This window comes from Microcebus murinus, chromosome 2 (genome assembly GCF_040939455.1).
Source record: "Microcebus murinus isolate Inina chromosome 2, M.murinus_Inina_mat1.0, whole genome shotgun sequence".
NCBI lineage: Eukaryota > Metazoa > Chordata > Mammalia > Primates > Cheirogaleidae > Microcebus > Microcebus murinus.
In genome coordinates this window covers 29,421,986-29,438,266 of record NC_134105.1, presented here as the reverse complement: position 1 = coordinate 29,438,266, position 16,281 = coordinate 29,421,986, and the positions used below count along the sequence as shown (strand labels likewise).

The 16,281-nt window shown below is 36.6% G+C and overlaps 1 protein-coding gene across 1 annotated transcript in view; it reads right to left on the bottom strand.

Annotated features, from left to right (window-relative positions):
* Positions 1-16,281, bottom strand: part of RLF (RLF zinc finger) — an 83,515-nt gene that overhangs the window by 5,184 nt on the left and 62,050 nt on the right. The window contains exons 6-7 of the mRNA XM_012735762.2: positions 12,631-12,767; positions 6,353-6,494 (exon numbers count right to left, since the gene is read on the bottom strand). Coding sequence (XP_012591216.2) covers positions 6,353-6,494; positions 12,631-12,767 — 279 coding nt within the window. The remainder of the gene's footprint in view (positions 1-6,352; positions 6,495-12,630; positions 12,768-16,281) is intronic.

Sequence of the window (16,281 nt, the reverse complement as noted above, 5' to 3'; positions counted from 1 at the left end):
AACTTTTGCTATAAGATATTTTAGCCTCTCAAAGAGGCTAATTTAGAGAATTCTTACATTTTATCTTAAATCTTTCTTCATGTGAGTTATATTTAGATAACTTCTTGCCTCAACATGCAAAGGACTACCTTAGCTGCTACAACAATGAACAAGCATGTATATTTATGGAGGATCCAACTGTACAAAGCACTGCCTATTAAAGCAGTCCCTAACTCCCAAGAAGCTTATTTATGTGCCAAATGTACAAACAAATGCACATGAATCCAAAGGAATTCAAGATAAATAAGGTCACTGAAGGATTAAAAAAAGAATGGTGTTAAGCTGAGTAGAAAGGATAGGGTTTAAATAGAGACAAGAGGAAACACAGGTATAGAAGTGAATCTGAGATTAAATTCAATTTAAAGAAACTCCATGTATCATGAACACTTGGGTTTTTTTAAAACCCCAAAGATAAAATAAATGATTCTCTCCATTTCCTCCTGAAAGAATTTAGTACTTTATAGTCACAGATGTATTGAATCTCAGCTTTCCCTGGAAAAACAACAGAAATCAGAAAATTGTTCTACGGTAGCAAGTTCTTGGAAACTAGTAAAAAATCAAGAAGAAGACCAGTCATACGTGATAAAAGATTAGTGCATACAAGATAATTTTGTCTGAGAGACGGAAATGAAATGTCTAAATAACATGAGTAAAAGAAAAGCAGGATTGCTGGGTGTGGTGGCTCACACCTGTAATCTTAGAGCAATGAGAGGCTTGAGGCCAAGAATTTGAAACTATCCTGGGCAACCACAGCAAGACTCCCTGTATCTACAAAAAAAAGAAAAAGAAAAAAAAAGGCAGGATCATATGGCAAAGTGGTGCAAAATGCAGTGGCTAAAACCATAGTTTTAGAGTCGGACATTGACTGCCTAGCTTTACTACAATGACAGTTCTTAACTCTTCTAAATCTATTTCTTCATCAGAAAAATGATAATAGCAGTGTTAATATTAGATTTTTCTTCTAAGATTGTTATAAAAATGAAGTTAGATAATATAAAGTGATTACTACAATGCTGGCACATAGTTATTTTACATGGTATTCTGTTGAATATTTACTAAGAGTAAATCCCACTATTTAAATCAGTAACAATTTGCTAAGCAATTATTCTGTGCTGGGCATCATTCTAAATAATGGGAACACAAGGAAATAATTGCCATAAATTTACAAAACCCTTATTACATACTAGGCATTTACTCTAAATAAACTGTTTTGTATACAATACCTTCATTTTATAGACAAAAAGCCCAAGGCTTGGGGCTGGGCGAGGTGGCTCACGCCTGTAATCCTAGCATTCTGAGAGGCAGAGGCAGGTGGATTGCTCGAGGTCAAGAGTTCAAAACTAGCCTGAGCAAGAGCAAGACCCCGTCTCTAACTATAAATAGAAAGAAATTAACTGGCCAACCAATATATATAGAAAAAATCAGCCGGGCATGGTGGTGCATGCCTGTAGTCCCAGCTACTCGGGAGGTTGAGGCAGGAGGATTGCTTGAGCCCAGGAGTTTGAGGTTGCTGAGAGCTAGGCTGACGCCACGGCACTCATTCTAGCCTGGGCAACAAAGCAACACTCTGTCTCAAAAACAAACAAACAAGCCCAAGGCTTGGAAAGTTAAGTTGCCCATTTCACCAGCTAGTGAGCAGAGGGACAAGGATTTAAACTTACTTTGCAGCCTATACTGACTCCAAAGCTTTAACTGAGTTGGCTATATTCCATGTACCCCTCATATGAAATGCAAAGCCACTACTGCTCCCTCAGCTTTCTGGTTTAAAACCCCCACAATTCTTCAAAATTCAGCTGTGCATTCCATATCCTGATTCTAATTTATTCACCAATCCTTTAGTCAGTAACGTCTTAGAATATCTGTTCAGAATGTATAATGGTATGTCCAGTTATTTTTCTTTGAAAAGTATTATTAGTGATTTCACATATTTTATCATTTCAACCAGATTAGTCTGCTTAAAAAAGAATGGACGTTCTTTGCTGTCTACCTCACAGAGTCTTCCAAAAAGAGTTAATAATAACTCGTTGAGAACCTGTGATTTTTTTTTTTGATACAGGGCCTCTTGCTCTGTTGCCCAGGCTAGAGTGCAGTGGCATCATTATAGCTCACTGCAACCTCCAACACCTGGGTTCAAGTGATCGTCCTGCCTCAGCTTCTCAAGCAGCTGAGACTACAGGCATGTGCCACCATACTCAGCTAATTTTTAAAATTTTTTGTAGCAGCCAGGTGAGGTGGCTCATTCATGTAATCCTAGCACTCTGGGAGACCAAGGTGAGAGGATCACTTGAGCTTAAGAGTTCAAGACCAGCCTGAAGAAGAGTGAGATCCGATCTCTACTTAAAATAGAAAAAATCAGCTAGGCGTCATGGTATTCACCTGTGCTCCCAGCTACTTGGAAGGCTGAGGAAGGAGGACTAGAGCCCAGGAGTTTGAGGCTGCAGAGAGCTACAATGACACCACTGCACTCTACCCAGGGCAACAAAGTGAAACTCTGTCTCAAAATAAGTAAGTAAATAAATCATTTTTATTTTATTTTTTTTGATAGAGACAGGGTCTCGAACTCCTGGCTTCAGGTAATCCTTCCATCTTGGCCTCTCAAAGTGCTAGGATTACAGGTGTGAGTGACTGCCCAGCCGAATCTGTGAATTATTTTAAAACTTACCTTTCTCCAAGTCCTCTGTGCCATTACTTACAGATAATAATCTTATATTACAGTGTGCTATTAAATCAAGGAACCCATGGTCTAGTCCTGACTCTGCTGTGAACTAGGTATATATATAGATCCTCAGAAGTCACACATCTCTAATTTTTAGCTTCTTTATTATTAAACAAAAGAATTAAATCAGACAAAGGATTAAATTTCCAAAACAGGAGAACCATCAAAAAGGGTGCCATAGCCAAATAAACTAGATTCAGGATGATCCCCCTTCTTATATCTTCTACCTCAAAATACAACCACATCTACATGCATTCTGTCATACTCATTTTTAAGTCTCAAGAGATATCCTGGACTCAAAAGTCATCTCTTCCACTTATGACTTTCTCTCTTTTTTTTTTTTTTTGAGACACAGTCTCACTCTGTTGCCCAGGCTAGAGTGCCCTGGCATCAGCCTAGCTCACAGCAACCTCAAACTCCTGAGCTCAAGCGATCCTCCTGCCTCAGCTTCCTGAGTAGCTGGCACTACACTACAGGCATGTACCACCATGCCCGGCTAGATTTTTCTATATATTTTTAGTTGTCCAGCTCATTTCTTTCTATTTTTAGTAGAGATGGGGGCTCTTGCTCAGGCTGGTCTTGAACTCCTGACTCAGAGCGATCCTCCTGCCTCAGCTTCCCAGAGTGGTAGGATTACAGGCGTGAGCCATAAGGCCTGGCCCACTTATGACTTTCTCAAGTCACAGAATCAAGGTTTAACAATTCTAAGCATCATTTAAGTGATGATCATATTTAAGATTTTATAGAAAACTAAAGCCCAGAAAATAAAGTAGTACTATTATAAGGACCTCTCCATTATACACTGTTGCCTTCTGCAGGAGACTAAATGCCCACACAGGCTCATTGGCATCATTAACCTTTCCCAATATCCCATCCCCCCTTCAAAACAAAACAAAACAAAACAAACAAACAAAACCGAACACCTGATTTTTATCTGGTTATAAAGTCATCTATAATAATGAACATATGTTGTAGTCTCAGTTGTAGCTAGATGTGGCCATACATATGTGCATGTGTGTTATGAGGGGAATGGGGAGAGATGTCTCATAGTGTGGTTTACTCTCACATTATAGCTGGGATTGGAATATAAGATGGAAGCTACTATGTGTTGATGGCAGAGAAAAGGAACCTGGGTTTCTAATATATGCAGCCAATAAAGCAACCTGGCCTGGCCACCTGAACTATATTCCTGTATGAGAAAAGGAGAAACTTCTATCTTCTTTAGGCCATTACTATTGTGGGATGTCTGCCATTCATAACAGAACCAGTTTCTAACTCATATAGGCTAGACCATTTCTCTGTTTAAAAAAGCTGGACTCAGGCTGGGAGCCCGTGGCTCACACCTGTAATCCTAGCATTCTGGGAGGCCAAGCCAGGTGGATCGCTCAAGGTCAGGAGTTCGAAACCAGCCTGAGCAAGAGCAAGACCTCATCTCTACTGAAAATGGAAATAAATTAATTGGCCAACTAAAATTATATAAAAAATATTAGCTGGGCATGGTGGTACATGCCTGTAGTCCCAACTACTTGGGAGGCTGAGGCAGGAGGATCACTTAAGCCCAGGAGTTTGAGGTTGCTGTGAGCTAGGCTGACGCCACGGCACTCTATCCCAGGCAACAGAGTGAGACTCTGTCTCAAAAAAAAAAAAAAAAAAAAAAAAAAAGCAGGACACTTGTTTTGAAAGGAATGCTACACTCACTCTGCTTCTACCTTCCAGGCCACATCTCTTCTACCCTTCAGGCCAAATATCATGAGTAAAGATTACAGAAGAAAGTACCCTAGAATTGGATTTAAGATAAGTTGTTTTGGTTCTACAGATGGACAAATTCCTTGGTCTATTTTAGAAATCCACTTTCCCTAACCCTCTAGCAGCTTTTCCATTTTCTGTGGTTCCCTGTGGTAAGAAGAATTCTAACATGACCTCCAGTGACCCTTCACCTTTGTATAATCTCTTCCCTTTGAGTATGGGTTGAATCTGTAAATATGATAATATTCCTGTGATTATGTTATGGCAAAAGGGATTTTGCAGATATAATTAAAGTCTCAAATTGGTTGACCTTAAGATATGCCAATTATCCAGGTAGGTTTGAGCTAATCAACTCAGCCCTTTAAATCTATGTCTAGAAGTCAGAGTGAGGATGTCAGATGTAAAGCACAAGAAGGATTTGTTGCACTTTGCTGTTTGAAAATGGAGGCAAGGAATGAAAACGTAACTTCTAGAAGCTGATTGCCAGCACGAAAATAGGGACCATAGTCCTATAACTGCATGGAACTGAATTCTGTCAACAGTAAGAATGAACTAGGAAGTGGATTTTCTACAGAGCCTCTGATAAAAACTTAGCCTGGCCAATACCTTGATGTTAGCCTTGTGATAATCTGGGAAGAGAACCCAACCATATTTTGCTGGATTCTGACCTATGAAACTATGAGCTAAGAAAAATAGGCATTGTTTTAAGTGCTAAGTTTGTGGTAATGTGTTATACAGCAGCAGAAAATTAAAACCTTTGTTTAAAAAGAACAAGGCTGCATGCAGTGGTTCATGCCTATAATCCCAGCACTTTGGGAGGCTGAGGCAGGAGAATTGCTTGACCTCAGGAGTTTGAGACCTAAGCAACATAACAAGACCCTGTCACTACAAAAAATTTTTACAAAATAGCTGGGTATGGTGGCACGGGCCTGTAGTCTCAGATACTTGGGAGGTGAGGTAAGGGGATCGCTTGAGCCTAGGAGTTCAAGGTTGCAGTGAGCTATGATTGCACCCAATTTGTTTCTGAAAATTGGTTTATCTTTTTCTGTCTTCACTGGAAAAGACTACATCAACATTATTCAAATAAAGTATAAGATATAGACAATTACATAAGGGAGGATAGAGTGGAGTAACAAAGATACACCCGTGCCTTGACTTGTATAAACAATCCTTGGATATTGTCAAAGTAACCCATAAAACATAACCATGAGCCATTATAGATACAGGTATATGGAAAGCTCAGTCATGAGTATATGCTAAAAACAAGACAAAACAAAAACAGAGCACAGCATAAGACTCATCCCAGACCCCTAGAAGGCTGAACTCAAGGAACAGGTTTTATATATGACAATTCATTTAATTTTAGGAAAATACCTAACCTGTTTCCTATTTGTTTATACAGAGGTTTATAACTTGTGTACAGTTGATTCGGGAATTGTTCTATTATTCCAAAACCTAGAAAAGGTACCACTCTACCCCCAAGGAGCTAAAAATACAATAATATTTTCAGTTATAATTATTATGCTAATCAGCAAGTAACATGCCTATATAAATTATAGAACACGATTCTAGTAAAAGTAGATACAGGGCAGTTAAAGTGCCAGCCAAGAAATAATCTTCCTTTGCTCTACGAGACAGTCTATCACTTCAAATCACTACTTCCCATTAAGAAAGACTGTGAATTCCTAGGAAGTAAACCTGCAGAAACTGACAGATGTGGCCAATTCCAAAATCTTATTAAACCTCATTATTTCTTATCTTCCCTTAGTAAAATGAATTGCCTGAGAAGTTATCTCTCCACTCATTTCTTCCCTCTAGACACAATCAGCATAGAAAGCATAAATTACTCACTTCAGTTTGTATTACTCTAATGAGGCAAAATAAATGCTGCTGTGTTTTAGCTATGACACCAAACTGACGACAGCGCTCCAAAAAAGTATCTAATGAAGGGTCGATTCTTCTTTGCAGTTTACTCCAAAATAGAGTCAGTTCCCTATAAAATAAATAAATAAAAGAGATTACGATAAAACATTTAAAGTAACTGGTATTTGCTGCCCTGCCCCAAGCAACCCCATTTTTTGATTTGTGAAATTAAGCTGACAGTATAGAAAACAAAAACTAGATGGAAACTGTTATATTCACCATTACTTCCTCCCAAACTGATAAAATTGTTAAGAATTCTCCCTGAAAATTCTCTAACTTCTTTCTTGTGTCTGGGGAAAAATAAAAACAAAAGACTACTTCCTTTTAGATGACATTTAAAAAAACATATTTAGATCCCATCTTGTTCTAAAAGGTTTTATCCTTTACAATGGTAATTAATTTTATTGACTGAATTAAACCTTATCCTACTGAGTAGAAATCATCAGACAGCACTATATTATCCACAAAATCTATGTAACTAATAGGTACTTTTTTTTTTCTTTTTTGGAGACAGGGTTTCACTCTTTTGCCTGGGCTAGAGTGCAGTGGCGTCATCATAGCTCACTGTAATCTCAAACTCCTGGGCTCAAGAGATCTTCCTGCTTCGGCCTCCTGAGTTTTGAGTAGCTGGGACTATAGGCGGGCGGCCATATCCAGGTAATTTTTCTATTTTTTGTAGAGATGAGTCTGATATGTTGCCCAGGCTGGTCTTGAACTCCTAGCCTCAAGCAATCCTCCCACCTCGGCCTCCCAAATTGCTAGGATTGTAGGCGTGAGCCACCATGCCTGGCCTATGACTAATAGATTCTAAACGTACACTTCTATACTCTGATCTTAAGGGCACATTTCAGCTCTAAAATGTCATGATACTACTTAAGGCCTGTATTTTGGAATGCTTAAATATTATCAATAAAATAAGTAAAAAGGCACTCTTTGAAATGGCTCAAATACAAGAATCCCACAAATACTCATTATGGAAACAAACAAAAAATAAACAGAAACATTTAATGGATAAAAGAAAAGTTTTGCTCAAGCAAAAGCACCAGAAACTCAAAAATGCCAAGGATAGAAATCCTCAGGAGAATGTAAAAAGTGAATGCAAGGAAAGCTTAATAGCAAAACTGAAGAGAATGCTATCATTAAAAAAAAAATGTGGCTCTTAAATACAATGTCAATGGATACTGTAATATCTGTTAAATGATTTTCATTAATAAACCTGTATTATTTTCATAACCCAGTTTAAAATACTGATATTCTATATTGTTATTGTTAATAATATAGACCATTCTAGGAAGCCGGATACAAATTCGAAACTTAAAAAATGAAAAACACCTATTTTTATAACAGATTAAAAGTAAACATATTTAACAGAATTTATTTTCTTATATTTCTAAAGGGGTAACTGGGGCTCTCATAAGGTGAAATTCTTAAGTAATCATAAGACTTGCTTCCAAGATGGAAATAAATATACGGTGTCTTAAAAGATATATGATTAAAACTTATAATATTTAATGATGGCATATTTAAACTATAACAAATGTAATTAATTTAAAATGCCTTTAAATATTTGTTTTATTTGTATTTATTTGACTAGTGCTACTTTCCTAACCAGAAGTACAAATGGAGATAGGCCAACTGTGAAAAGAGATACCAGACAAGCAAGTTGAGATGATTGTTCATTTTAAAGTCACGATTGCTTTATTCAAATTTAAGCACCTTAATAAACACTTTTGAGAATAGTACAAAATTCTAAAAAATAAAGGAAACAAAGTATATATGCTCAGAGATAAACAGCAATATCAGTGGGGCGCAGTGGCTCATGCCTGTAATCCTAGCACTTTGGGAGGCCGAGGCGGGCAGATTGCTCAAGGTCAGGAGTTCGAAACCAGCCTGAGCAAGAGTGAGACCCCCGATTCTACTATAAAAATGGAAAGAAATTAATTGGCCAACTAATATACACAGGAAACATTAGCCGGGCATGGTGGCGCATGCCTGTAGTCCCAGCTACTCCAGAGGGTGAGGCAGTAGGATTGCTTGAGCCCAGGAGTTTGAGGTTGCTGTGAGCTAGGCTGATACCACGGCACTCACTCTAGCCTGGACAACAAAGTGAGACTCTGTCTCCAAAAAAAAGAGCAGTATCTGTCAAAATACATGTATGTGAAATCTATCCTATTTGAACAGAACAAAATTATCAAAGCCAGTAAATCCTGATTATGAAGATAAAAGGTCAAATGATGTCAATTATCTAAAATTCGGTAACTTGCCAGAAGTTTAAAGCGAGGCAAATCTGCAGTGGTAAAAGTAGGTTGAGAATTAAGGTTCTTAAATAATCATTAAAACAGTAAATCAGAATATCTACTAGGCCTTGATTTATTCCAAATTAAGTATTTCAGGCTCCAGGTATCTCACCTCCAAATAAGCATGATTTAAAAAAGGGCATTTTTATCATGCACTTTGCATTTGTAAAAATAGTTACATAATTAGAAATCAATAATACCACCCAAACATAAACATGCCTGAAACTATAACAACCAGTATGTTACTTGTAAGGGTGGCAAGGATGTCACTTCAATCATCCACTGAAATCTGTACGCTGGAACACTGAAACCATTAACTAAGAGCACCTTACAGCCTACTACATCATACATACATCGGTACAAATCCTTCTTCAGTTACTTCGATGATGTGATTTTTAAAAACAACCATTAAAGAACATATTGAAAATCATTCCATTGTATGTATGCTTCCAATGTTTATATTTCTACTATACCTTTTTTTTTTTTTTTTTTTTTTTAGACAGAGTCTCACTTTGTTGTCCAGGCTGGAGTGAGTGCCGTGGCGTCAGCCTAGATCACAGCAACCTCAAACTCCTGGGCTCAAGCGATCCTGCTGCCTCAGCCTCCCGAGTAGCTGGGACCACAGGCATGTGCCACCCTGCCCGGCTAATTTTTTCTATATACATTAGTTGGCCAATTAATTTCTTTCTATTTATAGTAGACATGGGGTCTCACTCTTGCTCAGGCTGGTTTCGAACTCCTGACCTCGAGCAATCTGCCCGCCTTGGCCTCCCAGAGTGCTAGGATTACAGACGTGAGCCACGGCGCCTGGCCTACTGTACCCTTTAATTAGCTTATTGCCTAGCTCTTATCAACAAAAATACACAAATTTATAAAAATTGGAAAGGAAATTTATTTCTATTAATAGTAGGAAACACATTTTGGCAGGGATCTAACTACCAATCAGGAACTTTAGGCCAGGCATGGTGGCTCACGCCTGTAATCCTAGCACTCTGGGAGGCTGAGTCGGGTGGATCATTTGAGCTCAGGATTTGAGAGCAGCCTGAGCAAGAGCAAGACCTCGTCTCTACTAAAAATAGAAAGAAATTACTTGGACAGCTAAAAATATATAGAAAAAAAATTAGCTGGGCATGGTGGCACATGCCTGTAGTCCCAGCTACTTGGGAGGCTGAGGTAGAAGGATCACTTGAGCCCAGGAATTTGAGGTTGCTGTGAGCTAGGCTGACGCCATGGCACCCTAGCCCAGGCAACAGAGTGAGACTCTGTCTCAAAAAAAAAAAAAAAAGAAGAAGAAGAAGAAGAAGAAGAAGAAGAATTTTAAGCTACTCTGTGTTTCTGTATAGCAGAGACACATGAAGTCGAGGTAACATGTCACACTAAGTCACACTCAAGAATGATGCTTCCAAGGAATAAATTCTAGCATATGTGTTTAAAAATAAGTTTGACTGCTTTTATTACTGCATTTCAACTTCATTATCACATTAAAAAAAATCCTTTATCAAAATTACTGCTCAATTAAAAAAAAAAGATTATTTTTTCTAAAAAAAAATACTCCTTACCCCAAGCATAACAAAAGAATCTATGTTATTTGAACAGAATTCTTGTGGTTAATTTTTCCTAGTAAATTCATTGTTTTATATTATGGCTATTCTAATTCCAATATCCCACTACCAAAAAAGAAAAAAGCCTTTGAAAACAATGTAAGGGTTAAAAAAAAGTTAGATACTATTTCTCTTTGAATTGCTTGGAAAGAGCTTACTTTTAATAAAGCATGAAGAGACTAAGATTTTCTTTCCTTTGCTCATTATAGCTCCTCAGGAGGCCACAAAGGGAAATCCCTATTAATCCCTTCCTGATGTAGAGGAACAGCATTAATCCTAGAGCCACTAACATCTTTGCGAGAACAAATGGAGGCTAAGTAAAGAAGAGGAAAAACATTTTATGGGTCACTGTAAAAAGAAAGCTGTATCAGGAATACTAATAGAACTGTGTGAATATATTTTTAAAAACATTTATAATCTATAACACATTCTATATGGTTTTATTTATTCTTTTCATTGAAAACCCAGCTATAATTAGCAGATATTTTTTCATTATAGACAAATTAATTGAACTACAGCAAGAAAAATAGGGGTTTGATCTTGAAGTAAATATATGTTTAACTGATATATTTAGTTCTGTAACTAGATATATCTAGATCGCTAGTTCATGAAAAAAACTCTTCTACTTGATTGAGTGATCAAAAATCTTACTGCTACTTAACAATTCTTTTTATTAATATCACCTCTTTTTTGGTTTCCTAACAAAATCCCCACAATGATTATTACTATTTTTTTAATTTTATTTTTTTTGAGACAGAGTCTCACTGTGTTGCCCTGGCTAGAGTGCTGTGGCATCAGCCTGGCTCACAGCAACCTCAAACTTCTGGGCTCAAGTAATCCTCCTGCCTCAGCCTCCCGAGTAGCTGGAACTACAGGCACGTGTCACCATGCCCAGCTAATTTTTTTTCTATTTTTAGTTGTTTGGCTAATTTCTTTCTACTTATAGTAGAGATGGGGGTCTCACTCTTGCTCAGGCTGGTCTCGAACTCCTGAGCTCAAGCAATCCTTCCACCTTGGCCTCCCAGAGTGACAGGATTACAGGCGTGAGCCACCGCACCCGGCCCCCACAATGATTATTGCAAAATATATTTAAGTCCCTATCCCATCAACTCCTTTCTTATAAGAGATGTTAACTCTAGCATAGTGGACTTTGTGGTAGAGAACTATAAAACAAAGCACTGGATCAGGAGTCCAAAACTCTACGCTTGAATCTCAGATCTAGATATTCTAGAGACTTTGGTAATCACAAGATTTTTCTAGTTCCTATGATCCTCCACTGCCTCATCTGTACAATAATCATTATGAGGATTGGGTGAGATAATTTACAGTATATAAAATAATATTCTATATCAAACAGTAAACAAAAAGAACTACAGTAATATACAAAATCGTAATAACAGTAAAACTATATAAATACACACAGATGATCCAGAGGGAGAGCAAAAGACTTTATCTGGTTTTTCTATAAACAAAATGCTTGTTTCCAACTTTAAGCTATCATTAGGTTCTGAAATACTCATAGCTTCTCTAAGATTATGTATATCCAACCCATTCTTAGAATTAAAGTTCAAATATTACTTCCTCCCTGACACATTTCTTAAATACTCTGGTATACACTGAGCACCTTTCTCTAATCTCCTATAGCATCATCCATACCACTAATCTGATACTTACTGACCGAGAGTCTTACATTTTAGAAGTTTCTTATGTATCAGGTTTGTCCCTTTGGCCTAAATAGAGTCAATACAGGTAGGATGAAAGAACCATGGGTACACTTACTATTTCCTTTTTAGCAACTAAGTACTCTGGTAGGCAAATGAGGTAAATTGAATTAAAACTAAAATAATGCAATTCAGCTAAACAGTACCAAAGTTGCAAAAGAGATTGCTACTCAAATAGATTTCCTTTTCTAGTGCTAGTCTGACCTAGAAACCCAGATAATTTGATCCTTTTTATTAGTGGGTTTCCAAATAAGAAGGGGGACTATCAGAAGATACTAACAAATGTAAAGGAAAACAATCTAAGACCAATTTGTTCCATATTGATAATTTTAACTTCAAGGTAGGAGACATATTAAAGATAACAGATAACCCTCTATGGAATGATCAAGAGAAAGATTTACCTTTTCTTGACTAAATTAACCCAATGACATTTTTAATTAAATGATTTTGCTTGGAAGCAAGATTTTATTCATAGGTCATCACTTAATTTGCTTAGATTTTATATTTGAAACAAAATGTTTAACATAAACCCTAAATGCTATACTATGTACTAACAAATAAAATACATAAAAACTAAATATACTTACCAAGAACAATATACACTTGCAGTTTGGAGCTGCTGGGTAAGGTAAGTCGTACAAAGAACAAATGCTGTGTTATCCTGACCCTCAGATTCCAGATTACATATGATGTCTACTACTTCCTTGCAGTCGACCTTTGCAATCTATCAAAAATGAGATGACTAAGTCAAAAAAAATTGGTGACTCTCCTGTAAACTTTGTTATATAAAGTGAAACTTCTTTATAACAATTTCTATATTTGATAATTGATGAGGCATTGAGAGACATAATTTTCTTCTATTAATGCTGAGTCTTCTGGCATGAACATTTCATAAGAAAATATTGAACAGAGAAGGGAATAGACGCTATGAGGAAGTTCCACTACAGTTTCAATATAGATAAAAACATTTTGTACAGTTTTTTAAAAAAAATTACTTATCAACATTGCTGCTATATAGATGAGTGAAATTATACATAATAACCTCAGGTTATTTCCACCTGAAGTACCTACCATCATCATTTTTTTTCTTTCTTTTCCTTTTTTATATTTTTGCTCATTTTACTATCTCTAACTAAAAGTGACCTAGCTGGGTCATTATAATAAAATACACGTCATATCCTTATTGCCAATCAGGGTGAAAGGAGGCCAGTTCAGAAACTGTTTCAAATACTAATGCTGCATTAACAACATTTTTTCATAGAATTAAGGAAAAATCTTTTGTATAAATAAATTTTTCAAATAATCAAATGCCTTTTTAGACACACATCTTTTTCATTTATTAATATAAATTATTTAAAGAAAAAAAACTGGGAAAATCAGTCAAATTTTCTGGGGCTTTTTTTCTATCCTGAAAAAGAATATAAAATAGGAAAATTAGACCTTTAAAGACCCTTTCTCATTCTCCATCACTTCCCTATCTTGGTAAACAGAATATGAAGAACACACAATCTACTTAATAACTCTGCCAGTATTATAAATATCAGTTATATTGGGTATCAAATATACAAAAGAGTGATAATCTCAAGACAAATGAGGGATGTCTGTCTGAGATCAACTGAAGTAAACACTCAACTCCCTCAGAGTGTTATGCAGTTACAAGGGGGTGGTTTAAGTCTCTAATTTTAATATCTTCAGATAGGCAGAGAAAGGCTTCATTCATTCATTCGTTTATTTATTTATATTTTTGAGACAGAGTCTCGCTGTGTTGCCTGGGCTGGAGTGAGTGCCGTGGCGTCAGCCTAGCTCACAGCAACCTCAAACTCCTGGGCTCAGGCAATCCTACTGCCTCAGCCTCCCGAGTAGCTGGGACTATAGGCATGTGCCACCATGCCCGGCTAATTTTTTCTATATATTTTTAGCTGGCCAATTAATTTCTTTCTACTTTCAGTAGAGATGGGGGTGGGTCTTGCTCTTGCTCAAGCTGGTCTCAAAATCCTGACCTGGAACTATCCTCCTGCCTTGGCCTCCCAGAGTGCTAGCATTGCCACCATGCCCGGCCAAAAGGCTTCTTTTAAATCTCAGCTCAGATGCTATTTTTTCATAGAATCTTTCCCTAACTTCTAAGACTATGTTATTAAACGTATCTCTACCAAACATTCCCAAATTACTCCTTTGTAGCACTTATCATTTCTAGAACATTTTTTATCCTTTCAAATAGGTTTTATTATATTATCACAGTTTTAATCATATTTCAACATGACAAATCTATAAGACTGGCAAGGCAGGCAATATTATTTCTACTTCACAAATCAAAAATGACCCCAAAAAGAGACTGCTTCTTGTTACAAGTGAACTGTGGCAAACAATCACAAATAACAGTAAACAAAATTAACAACTAATCTCACATTATTTCATTCCTACAGGGAACCCTTACATTTTAAGAGTACATTTCAGAGATACATAGACTTTCATCTTTTGGAAACAAAGTGGTTTAAAAAAAAGAGATAGATAAAAGTGAAATAATTTAGAAACATACATTCCAAGTAAAAATTCATTAACCTAAAATGGCAGGGGAAGAGAAAATGGTATTAAAAAACTAGACTAGTATTTTAAAAGACATACAGTTTTACTCTTTCAATTTATTATAAATACTCTTCAGGTGAAAACTAAAAATTATCAGGGATGAATGAGCTAGAAAAAAACCCAAACCCAAATTACTGTATAACAGGCCTAAAAGGGTCCTTCTTCCTCTTGCCTGCCTAACCAATTCAATTCTTCCCACCCTTCAAAGTTCAACTGAAAACTCTTTTTACTTATGAAGTTTTTTTACCTTTTCTTGACTAAATTAACCCAATGACATTTTTAATTAAATGATTTTGCTTGGAAGCAAGATTTTATTCATAAGTCATCACTTAATTTGCTTAGATTTTATATTTGAAACAAAATGTTTAACATAAACCCTAAATGCTATACTATGTACTAACATATAAAATACATAAAAACTAAATATACTTACCAAGAACTATGAAGGAAGAAGTCTTCCTTTATAGACTACTTACTCTAGTACTCAGTGTTCTCTGCCCTGTTCTGAATTCACAGTATCTTTTCAACATTATAAATTGGGCTGTTATTTATTCTGCCTTGGGCCAATGTTTAACCTACTGACTCATACTGTCCTTTACCTTTTATTATTTTAATTTTCTATGTGCTTTTACTTGGCTCTCCAACTAGACTATAAACTCCCTGAGGACAAGAACATAGCCCTATAAATATCCAAAATTCTCTGTGCACAAAATCCTGTAAGAAGGAAAACAGCTATGTGAAAATGTATACATGCCTGGCAAAGCAGGGCTATTTACTAAATACCTGCACTGTGCTAAGTACTTGGGGATACAAGCTAATCTGATTTTTGCCCTCATGGATATCACAGCCTAATCAGGGATAATAAATAAGGAAGCAGTTACTAAGAATTACAAAGTATGTTAAAAGCTACATTGGCACAACTGTATCAACTCCCTTTAGACAGAAAGAAAATAAAAAAAAAAAAAAAAGCTACATTGGGAGAGTATGGAGTATTTTAAAAATACCTTTGATAAGAAGCTAATCCAAATTTGGGGGATCAAAAAAGACTTTCAGGATGAAGTGGCATCTGAGATGAGAATTAAAGAATGAACAGAAATAAGTCATGAGAAACAAGAGAGTGAAATGAGAAAAATGCTCCCGACAGTGAGAAATAAACATACAAAGGCTTAGAGTAAGAGTGAGCATGGTATTAGAGGAATAGAAATACCGTATTACAGTATTTTAGTATAGCTAAGGGTAACCCAGTAGTAATGCTGCAGCACCAAATCTAGGGGTTGCTAGGAGTAGAAGCCCTTTTGTTTTTCCAGTATCTAAGTGCTTTCTGAGTCTACCACAGGGATTGTTGGCATCAATGCTCCTACACTGACTTAATCAAGCAAAGGTTACATTTCTATATTACCTTCTCAAATTAAACTTAAACTCAACTCATACACTTTCCAGCAAACCCGAAATTCCTTCTTTTTTTTTTTTTTTTGAGACAGAGTCTCACTCTCCTGGCCAGGCTAGAGTGCCCTGGTGTCAGCCTAGCTCACAGCAACCTCAACCTCCTGGGCTGAAGCAATCTTTCTGCCTCAACCTCCCTAGTAGTTGGGACTATAGGTGTATGCCACGATGCCTGACTAATTTTTTTCTATTTTTAGTAGAGACAGGGTCTC